The sequence below is a fragment of the Triticum dicoccoides genome, chromosome 1B (assembly GCF_002162155.2).
Source record: "Triticum dicoccoides isolate Atlit2015 ecotype Zavitan chromosome 1B, WEW_v2.0, whole genome shotgun sequence".
Lineage (NCBI taxonomy): Eukaryota > Viridiplantae > Streptophyta > Magnoliopsida > Poales > Poaceae > Triticum > Triticum dicoccoides.
In genome coordinates this window covers 92,549,632-92,560,852 of record NC_041381.1, presented here as the reverse complement: position 1 = coordinate 92,560,852, position 11,221 = coordinate 92,549,632, and the positions used below count along the sequence as shown (strand labels likewise).

The 11,221-nt window shown below is 45.0% G+C and overlaps 1 protein-coding gene across 1 annotated transcript; it reads left to right on the top strand.

Moving 5' to 3' along the window:
* Window positions 1–803: 803 nt before the first annotated feature.
* On the top strand, window positions 804–8,856 carry LOC119350180. Its single transcript, XM_037618133.1, has 7 exons — window positions 804–883; window positions 3,003–3,800; window positions 3,904–3,948; window positions 4,920–5,009; window positions 5,728–5,788; window positions 5,909–6,016; window positions 8,026–8,856. The coding sequence occupies exons 1-5, from the start codon at window positions 804–806 to the stop codon at window positions 5,738–5,740; spliced, it is 1,026 nt and encodes a 341-aa protein (XP_037474030.1). The 3' UTR covers window positions 5,741–5,788; window positions 5,909–6,016; window positions 8,026–8,856.
* Window positions 8,857–11,221: the final 2,365 nt, after the last annotated feature.

Genomic DNA, 11,221 nt, shown 5'->3' with positions numbered 1-11,221 from the left:
AAAATTCTGTGTATAACATTTTCCCTAGTATTGGGAGTGGATGATGAGGGTGGTCCCGCCTGCTAGGGCGTGCATAAGTACAAGGTTACTTTCTAATAGCTCGCTTAGTTTTTCTAGTTTTCTTTAAATGACAGTTGAACTTATCTAGTTTAGTTGTAATATGTCGAACTTTGTCTGGTTTGCATGAAACTTACCTACCGCACAAACCAAGATCTTACTATTGGGGATAGATCACGGGATCGGGTTTTACCAGTAGACGCGCGATCATGATAGTGGAAGAGTAGTTTGCGAAGCACGTCTCCATCTCCTCCTTATGGATCCCCCGAATGGCTCCTTGTGGTTCCCTCGACCGTTTCGTTATAACGCTGCGAATCCCACACCTCAAAGGTATCCATGTGTATAGGGAGTGTCGCATGGCATACTGCTAGGTCCGATCGCACAACTTGGACATGGAAGTGGTGGCAGCTAGGTCGCGAGACTGGTCGATCCCTTTCCCGGGCCTCGCCTCTCCACTTATATGGACATCTAAGGTGGGCTCGGCACTAAAGCCCATTAGGACTCCACAATCCATTTCCACTTGGATCCAGACCGAATGGGCTCTTGCCCCTTAAACGTGCGACCCTATAGGTTCACGTACACATGGACATTGCCCGAATTGATAGCTAGTTGTGGCTCCTAGCTGAACGTGTCAACTCCAATGTATGTCTAAAGATGGGTGCTTGGCACCCTTGTAGTAGCTCGACCTCTCTTTTCGAAACCGTGATCAAGATTCCTAAATCAGGTTAGCACTAAACCCAGGTCGCATGGCCATACTTTCTGAATCTGATAACTCAAGAGGGTCTAGAGAACATCTCTTCTTATCGAAGGGGCAAATCCCGTCTTGGTAAACCATGTCTCGCGGCATGACTTATGACTCATCCAAAAGCTATCTTTATAACTACCCAGTTATGAAGTAGCATTTGATAGACCCTAAGTGGGTTCGTCCTCACCTCGAGAACATGCTAGGACCTCAGGTCTAGGACGTGGCATATACATAGTACTTGAGACTAACAAATGACAATATCTCATTGCGTATCAAAGTAGGTCTGTTCGACTCGATGATCTCTATCCCTGAGTCCATACTATCAGGTAAGCATTTCCATGCCCGTGACGTGTGAAAGATAGTCATCAACCAAATCGTATACTAGTCAAACAATCACCATATAATATATAGTCTCAGAATCAAGTCACATATTTATTGATACATTTCACTGATTATGTTCAAGGACAATATGGACAATATGGATAACTCATGAATACATAGGGAAATATCATCATGTCATGATTGATCATATCTCCAACAGTCTCCCACTTCCACTAGAGTCAATCATTTAGGCATTGTAGTCCCATGACCCTCATGTGCGTCTCATGCTTTAGCTACGGGAGATGCTTAGTCAATGGATCAACAACATTTGCATCCGTTTGAACTTTGCATATATTTACATCACCTCTCTCAACATTGTCTTGAATGAGGTGAAATCACCTTTGCATGTGTCTGGCTTTCTGATGGTTCCATGCTTCCTTGGCTTGTGCGATAGCAGCACTGCTATCACAACGGAGGTCAAACTGGTTGGACGAGCCCTGAACCACACCAAGCACATAAATGAAATTCCTCACCCAAACACCATCTTTTGCAGCTTCAGAAGTTGTAATGTACTCAACCTCCATTGCAGAATCAGCAACCATATCTTGCTTGGAACTCTTCCAGCTCACCGCTCGTCCGTTCAAAATGAACACAAACCTAGGCTGCGATCGCAATCACCCTTACCGATTTGGGAAGTAGCATCGGTGCAACTCTTTAAATGAGCTCATTCTCACCTCCATGAGTGAGGAACATAGCATTAGTCCTTCTCAAGTATTTAAGGATATTCGTATATATGATATGATATTTGAGCAATAAAAGGTTGCTCAAGTGTTCAGAAAAAAATGAAGCCCACTGTCCACAAGCTAGGGCTTATGTGTGGTAGGTCAATTGCTTTAAATTGGGCCAAGTTCTCTCTGTGCTAGAAAATGCATGCAAGTCCGGTCTACCTAGTAAATGCCGATAGCCATAGTCATCATAACTCGGAAATTCTCTATGCTGAAAAAACTTAATGTTAATGATCTGATGTTAGCTTAGAGGTTTTTTTTAGCAAACACGTTGTGACATGTTCAATTTTCGTGTATGGATCTCAAAGCAAGACATGTGGCAATCAATGTTGGCTTCCATGCATCCCTTTGAATGAAACACAAGCTAAAAGCAATAGATGGGTCGCTCAGGATGGCAACTGAGCGAACACATTCAGATGGCAAATTAGAAACATGACATAGTGACCATTTACCTTTGATGTAGCATGGCAATTTTTTTCTGCCAATATAGCAAATCCTGAACCAGTTGGAATTTTTCCTTTTTAGGCTCGCAACTCTACATGTTGCATCATGACAAATCCCAAAAATGCATAACAATTACTCTGTCGTGGCATGGAAAATCCTGACAATCATTTTGCTAGCATGAGAAATATTCATTACAACATAACAAATGTGTACACAATAGCATGTCAAATGTATCTGTTTTATCATGGCAGTTCTTGAGTGTTCGCTAGGAGTGATATTTTGGGCAACACTTGTGGCGGAGCCAGGAATTGAGAAATAAGAGATCGAAGGCTTCCCGGACGCTCTCAGAGCTCAGTTGATTCTGGCCGTCCGATCCGTTTTCCTGATGCGATTCTAGCCGTCGGATCAAGCCTCTGGACGATCTGGGCCGCCGGATCAAAAAACGGCGCTGTAGCAATGAATAGTTACCATTTTTTCCCGGCCTCGCTCACTCCGCGGCTTCGACCTGGTCTCGCTGACATGTGGGGTTGCTAGCGTGTGGGCCTCCTTTGTCAGCGACTGTGGTTGTGACTGTGGCCTGTGCGTCCCGGTGCGTGTACCGGCGGGTAAATATTCCATGCCACCGCCTGATATTTCCCTACCCCGTCGAGGGCAAAAGTGAGATTTCACGTCGGGTGTCGCCACCTGTGTCTCCGTGATTTGTTGCTCCTTCCCCAATTGGTCGACGAGCTAGGGTTCGGTCCTCATCTCTCACTTCTCTCTCTCCCTTCCCCGTCTCCCCTTCGCTTCCCACTCCCCTGCCGCCGCCGCCGCCTGTTTTCGCATCCCCATCTCCCCTCCGCTTCCCACTACCCTGCCGGCGCCGCCACCGTCGCGTCCTCCTCCCCTCCCGCGACACATCCTCCCCTTCTCGCGTCCCGTCTCGCCGTCACCCCTCTGCCTCCTCCCCTCCCGCCACACATACGCCCCACCCGTTGGAACACGCGGCTGCGTCAGGAGTGCCTCTACCGGAAGAGCCTCGCGCTCTCGTCGTCGGCGGGCGCGCTCACGCTCTCGGCCTTCGTCGAGCCGCTCGTCATCTTCCTCATCCTCGTCGTCAACGCCGCCGTCGGTGTCTGGCAGGAGACCAACGACGAGAAGGCGCTCGAGGCGCTGCGCCAGATCCAGTCCAGCCACGCCGCCGTGCTGCGCGACGGCGAGTGGGCGTCCGCCCTCCCTCTTGGTCGCCGCCGACAAGGAGGAGCTGGCCCTTGGGGAGGACGAGGAGATGGTCGCCTCCGGGGAGCAGCAGAAGGAGGAGGAGCACGTGGCGGCGGCGGCGACCAAGAGGGAGGGGCACGCGGCGGCGGCGACCAAGAAGCGAGTGGCGTAGCCGACCAGGCTAGAAACATGGCGGCGACAAGGAGCCCGAGTGACTCGGCGAGCCGTCCCCGCCGACGAGGCCCGCGGTAAGTGGCCGTAGCGCTACCAGTGTGATTCGCCCATGAGGTACGCCCCAGATTCGTCGCTCATCCGCCCCGCGCTGACCCTTCTCCTTCCCACGCCGGCCAGGCTGATGTGGACGCGGCTGCGAGCTCGACGTGAGAACAGCGGCAGGTACGAGCACAGCAGGCTCTTCTACCGCACCTGCTAGACCTCCGGGTCCATCTCCCCCTCCCCCTCTCTCCCTCCATAGCGATTTGGTTTGGTGTTCATGGAGGCCCGCCCAACAAATCACCAAAAGGGATTATATACATATGCAGCACACACGATTGGCACCTGGGAATCCATCGCCCAGTTCGTTAGACCAGCACATGAAACATCCGAACACAGCCAGGCTCCTCTCACATCCATCTCCTATTCTCTCTCTACGCCTCAAAGTGGAGATCCCCGATCCACCCCCAGCATCAGGGTGGCGAGTTGGCAGCAGAGGCAAGCTGAGCAACGAGCAGAATTGAGGAGCAGAGCAGCTAGCAGAATTGGTAGCTTGGATTGTTCAGTCGGCTGATCTTTATAAATTGTAATTTAGGTGTCATCTGTCATGGGCAAAGCTAGCTAATGAATTGATTTGGTTTTTAAAAGGAAAAGAAACGATGCGAATGAAGTTGAGGAAGATACTTCATCACTAGCAGATCATCCTCTACCCTTAGTTGAATTGGAACATCACCAACAACAAACCAAAATGAAGGACTTCAACCAAATGAACATGTACTATTTAAATGTATCGAATCCTTGCAGCGAGATTCAGGATTATGCCAACATATTTGGCTTATTTTGTTTATTACTCATGGTATATATGTATGTGTCTGCGCATCTGCTGATCTTGTAATCAATGAGAGCAAAAGTATGCACTATGCCTATTGAAGTGCTGTATACGGTTCAAGTTTTTTGAAAATGTGTGCTCTTCATTAGCTTGGCCCGCCCAGTTTATTCTTTATAGCTCCGCCACTGGTGTTACAATATATTTTGGCCTGTAAAGAGTAATGAGTCGTGTTTATTTGCCGAGATATAGTATACATGAGGGAATGTTAGTATTTTTTTCTTTGTGCTTGGGATGCTAAACCTAATTGTTTGTTCCTGGCCATTAGGGGAAGAATTGGCAATGCTAAATTGGCGAGAAGAGAGCGAGAGGAAGATGATGAGGCGAGATGGAAAAGGATTAGATTCCTTTACTACCTGTATCCCCCTTAAACCCACAACCCACCTTTCGCTTTATTATTGTACTAATATGTTGATGGATCTTCTTTTCAATTGTAATCAGTTCAAATTTAGGTTGTGAGAACACTGAGTTCTCAAAAAAAGGCTTGCTGAATTTGTGCATCAAGGCTACCTAGATATTGCTCTGTTTTAGATCAGACCCAGAGAAGCGAGCGAAGATAACTGAAACATTGTTTTTTCATTTCAATACTATTATCCCCCCTTCTCATCTCTAATGCAAGCTAGCTCTCTAATTTTTGTTGTTTAGGGTGTACTTTCTGCAATTAGGGATAGGTTTTGTTGTTTAGGGTGTACATTCAAGTTTGTTAGTGACACTGCATGCCTGACTCTCCTGTAGGTTTAATCATTGACTATTTAGACTGATCTAATTATGCAGCCATTATTTGATTTGGAGTCTGTTGTAGTGCATTATTTCTAAGATTGCACTATTAGTGGTATTTTAAAATAATTTGTTCCTTATTAATAGTACAAAAAATGACTAAATCGCACATGAGAGTGTAAATCGGTTTTAATCATAACAAGGTTTTGTCAAAGAGTTTTGTGGTGGCATAAATAAGTCGTAACATTTGGATACAAGCACCCATCTTTCATTAGAGAGACCTATGTTGTACATTTTAGTTCTTATTTCTTTATACTCTGCCAAGTTATCTCAAGCATATGCTTTTACTTTTGGTACAGGTTGATTTTATAACTGGATGCTAGGCTTAAATCAGAGGACATGGTAGCGGAAGAACAAGATGTATGTTTGTCGAGATGCTCTCTTCAACTTTATTAATCTTTATCTGTGCTGTTATTTGAGTCAGTTTGCTACTTGGATATTATACCATACCAGCTCTAACATCCATATTATTTCTCCAAGGTCATATTCTGAATAATACTGAAGGTACTTTCAGTAAATGTTCTGCAAATAAGTGCATCCAGAACGCCAGGATGTGTGGGGACAAAATGTACTCTATTGCTTCACATGGTATGGCAACGAGCTCATAATTTTTCATATATTACGAATGTATGATTGGAATAGTTGCTTTATGCCTCAATTTTGTTCATAAGATGAAACTGGACATTGTCGGATGCGGTAGCTTATATGCACAATAATTCATTCATTGTGTGAGTGACTTTTCAAGTGCATGTGGTATGTACTTTCAACTCGATTTATGATATTCAGAGAGGGGGGGAGGGAGGGGGATGTGGCAGTTCATCTGCTCGCTGGGTGTGAGAGAGATCTCAAGCTCTACAGCATCCACACCAATGGGTCTGCCTTTATCAAAATATGTACCCGTTCCTGGTTTAGATTCAGTTTAGCTATTTACCATGCTTCAACATATTCATCTTCCGGATCAAAAATTCCTATTTTGAGGTGAGAGGGAGAGGTCCAAAGTGAAGGATGAAATTTCTGTTTGATGTCAGGATAGAGCAGGACAATCCAATGCATAGTTGTTTGCTTACAAGAATTTTTCTTTTCTTTCATCTTCTAATAGAACAATTGTCTGTAATTACTTGCTTATTTTATTTTGTAGCACACTTATTTATCTTCTCTGTAGTAGGTGACATGGGCAGTCACGAGCCATGCATCACGATAGTGTGCAAACTTGCGGCACTCCAGTAGGAGCTCCTCGTGCCCTCTTTGCTTTTGCCTTTTCATCAGTTTTTGTTCCCTTTTTTGAGTTATGTCCCGTGTGGATATTTTGTGACCATGATTGTGTCTGTTGATCTGCATGCACATCCTCATTTGGTATGCTGCTGCGCTACCTACAAGTGAACAAGAATCTCAGTGTGTAGTGTGTAAACTCTCGACCACCTCTATATCTATCTGTAGTGCCATATTCTTTTGGGTGGAAATTATAGCAGGTTGGTTCCAAGATGGATAGTGAGTGTCTCACCTCGCGCCCTCTTACTCAAACTAGCTTGTAGAATTATTTCATATTTTAGGACAAGGATTAATAGCTACTATTTATAGATAAATTTGATGCTCATTTGATGTTCACTTTTGTTGATACAGAAGGCAAATTGTACTTCTTAAAGTTATGGTGGTTTCTACGTTTTGATTTAGAGCCCTGGTCTGCGGGGCGGGGGACGCATGGGTCCTTGGTCCGGCGGCGTCGGCAGGATGCTGTGCGCCGGTCTTGCTTTCTTGCTAGATAAGTATTTAGGAAAAATCTACAATACTCCTTCAAGGTTTATACATCAATTGCAAAGGGTTTTAGGAATGCATCACTACATTGTTTTGGGTTTATACATGAATCTCGAAGAGTTTTATAAATGTATCATTATATTGTTTTAGGTTTATATATGAACTGCAAAAGAATTTAGGCATGTGAAAATCAGAGCTCAGGAGGCATGTGATATTCTTTTTCTGTGGTGGCGTGTATGTATTCTGTGATTTTACTTCCTGTTTGGTTTCTCTACCTAGGTAAATGACTGATTTTGTCGATAACTTCATTTTGGTCCATTAGGTAGTTTATTTATGCTCCAGTGTTTATAGCCATCTTCTGTAATTAATCTGATCCATTGAGCGGACATTTCCTTTTGTTTTCTTTTGTTTGTTCTAAAGCTTTCCCCAATTCTATCTGTCACCGCTGCATTTTTTGGATTATGCACCAGACTAAATGTAGGTGAGCTTTGAAGTATGTGTGTTTTCTTAGCTTTGTAACTTATTTCCTTGCTGGGTTAGCATTTGGGGTTATTTTGTTTTGTTGCCACCTTCTTTGTACATATAGTTTCTGGAGGGCAGGCCAACGCTTCATGTCCTTTGTATAGTTAAATCTAAATGCATGTATTATAAATGTATGTTATACAATGGTTTTCTCTTTTCGATTTTCCTTGCTTGTTTTTATGCTCCATGTCCTTCGTGGGAGAAACTATGCTTCGTATCCTCTCTGGGAAAATCTCATTGTTGTACATGATACATATTTTGCAGGGAATTAGAATAAGTAGGGTCTTTGCAATCTTTTACATGTTGGTGCGCTTCTTTTGCAGGGAATGGCTTCAGTTCCGCTACTGTCACGAGCCTGAGGTTCTGATCCTACACCTCGGCTGCTCGGCCAGAAGCTAAGTCATACCAACTTTTGTTAGTTCTTGAGATTTTTTTGTGGCTTTGGATTTACAGTCTGCAAAATGTGTTTATGCTTTTATCATTCCTTCTAGCTCTAACATACATATGTTTTTTTCTATGATGTACTACTAAACTATGCGTGTTAAACAGAGCATGGTGATTACTAATTCCTCATGAGCTTCTTAATATTTGTCTCTGCACCAAGGAGGCAATAAACATGAACCAGATAACTGTATTTTTTTTCCTGTTTTCACTGTACGCAGTACATCTCCATTGTGCTTTATTTTATTTGCCAGCTCTGTTGATAGGAACTTGAATTGTTGTTTCTGGTCTGCGTAAATTCAAGTGACTGTTGTACTCCCAATTCAATTAGCACGTTTCGGTTTGATAAATATCATGCATTGATCCTTGCATTTTTTGACAAATTTATGTTCATGACATCTCCAGTTTACTCCTATTGTCATTCTTTGTGCTTCTCAGATCTGCCAGCTCCATGGAGACATGGAACCCCTCATTGTTTTGTCGGACTAAATGTGGGTTATTTGTCGGACCATAAGCAAACACATAAAGATTCCCGTTGTTGTCTTTGTAGTGGAAGGTACCACCTGGTGGTATGTTGCTATTTTCAGTTTGCTCTGAATAAAGGCATGTAGAGACTTCAGATTTCAATTCTTATCTCTCTGTCGTAAAAAGTAATGTATGGTCCTGTGTTTTATCTCTGGTCATATGAAAGCACCGAGCTTGATTCTGCCTTATAACCTGATGTTCATCTTCTGTCCCATTTTGTTTTGCTTCCCACACAATTGGTTGTCTGCACATGCTATACCTGGTTTCCTACCGACAAATTGTGATATGCTTTGTCAAAACGTTGTGACCGGCACCCTCGCGCCGAGGCGCGAACCCGATCTAGTATAGTATGAGGAGGGCCAAGTGTAGTAAATCCTTGCTGGGGAGGGCCAGCTCATAAGAATACACCATTTTTGCAACCATTGTACATCTATTAGCATGCATATTAGGCTTAATACAACAATGTTAGGGGGGCCAGGGCCCCTGCTGGTCCCCCTGTCTCCGCCACTGGGCAACACTACCATATAGCGTTGCACACTATAGGGCTTTTTTGCAGGTCATCTACAGAGCAACTGTTTGGATTCGTACGTGGTTGTTACTCAGTCATGCGGAAGCCAAGAAGCACATGACTTTTGGGTGCAATCGTTGGGAGACGATAGCACAGCATACTCACAACCGATTTGGATGACGCTGCCTGTTGTGGCATTTTTCTATTTTTTCTTCGAATGGCATTTTTCTATTTTTTCTTCATTCGAGTTCTACTTGCGAGTAAGAATTTAATGCCCGTTGACTGCTCGCTTTTGCTTAATAATATGGCTATATGCATTAATTTAATGCAGAGGCCGGGGTAATTCTTTTTTAAAATAATAAATTATAGTGGTGCTCGCTCGAATGGCCTTCCATAGGGAGCAATAGTTCGCCCGAGTGAACTCTCTGAGTGAACATGAACACAATATTAGGGTCCACTCAGAAAATCTCTAAAAAGGCACTACTCCAGAGTTTTTAACAGTGCCCTGATCCACTAAAAAGGAACACATAATATGATATGTCTAATGAAAACAACTCGTTAAATTTTGTCTAAATGCCACGCGCTGATAAATTAGTTGTTCAAACAATCACAACTCAAAATATGTACTCGCAAGAAAGGCAAACATGTTTTTTTCTAACTGGCCATTTTGGAGAAAAACTAGAAAAAACCATGGAGGTAAGGGCATCTCCAATGCTGATCCGTATATTTGCTCCCGCATTCGTCCTAAGACAGGCAGTCCATGTACATAGATGCGGGAGTCAGCCATCCAATGCTATCCACATATAATTCAAAGCAGATTTAAACAAACCAGTAAAATCATGCAAATAAGACGAAATTTACTTAAGCTCAAACGTAGATTACATAAAAAGGTTGATATTTTAACTGTTTAACTAAAAACTCGAAAAAATAATCCTAAACCCTGTATCGGACGATCACCTAGTATGTGTGGCCACCCTGCCCTGCCGCATCATCGTTGACGTCCGTGCCATTGTCGTCGTCCCTCCAGCGGCGGAAGGGCATCGGAGGGTCGTGGCAGCCTTATCGAGCGGTTGCCTGCCACTCGTGAAGGAGCCGCTCCGCCTCCTGTTGCGCGGTGCACAGGGCCACCATGACCAATGCCGACAGCGCCGGCGGGGCCCTGCCGGTGACCTTGCCCCTGCCGGCATTTGCGGAGCAGCCGCTGAGCGCCACTCCTTGCCGATCTTGGCGAGCTCGCCGTCAAGACGGTGACGCCTGGCGTCCATCTCCGCATTGGTGACAAAGCGGTCGAGGTCCGGATCGTTGCGGACCCATTCCGACTTCGTGTCAAACTTCGCGAATGCGGAGCGGCGGACGTCGGCGCGCCGGTTTGCACCGCGCCTGCTGCTGATGAGGATACAGACCCGGGGTAGGTTCATAGGCCTGACCTATACGTCCTACCCAAGGTCACTACCCTAGAAGATAAGAAGTCCAAGAGGCAACAAAGAACCCCCAGTCAAAGGTGTCGAGTGCAATCCACTCGACCAATCATATCACCCGGGTGCCCCTCCTACCTGTTTTCACTCGACCATATGAGGAATCACTCGACCTACTGAAGGCCAGGAGTCACTCAGCACTGCAACGGTCGGACATTCACTCTGTAGTCTTTAAGGTCATTAATAGCACTTATGACTGGCGTTATCAGTAACACCCCTACTTTATGTACATTAAGCCCCTTGTAATGGAGGATGGCTGGGGTCCTGGCGCACTCTATATAAGCCACCCCCTCCTCTAGGACAAGGGTTCGCACCCCCTGTAACATCACACACATATAATCCAGTCGACCGCTTTCGGGCACCAAGACGTAGGGCTATTAGTTCCTCCGCGAAGGGCCTGAACTCATAAATCCCGTGTGTACATCTTCACCATAGCTGGGATCTTGCCTCTCCATACCTACCCCCTTTCTACCGTCAGTCTTAGAACCACGACAGTTGGCGCCCACCGTGGGGCAGGTGTCTTAGCGACTTGTTGGTGAAGTTGCAATTTTTTTGATCCCCATCATCATG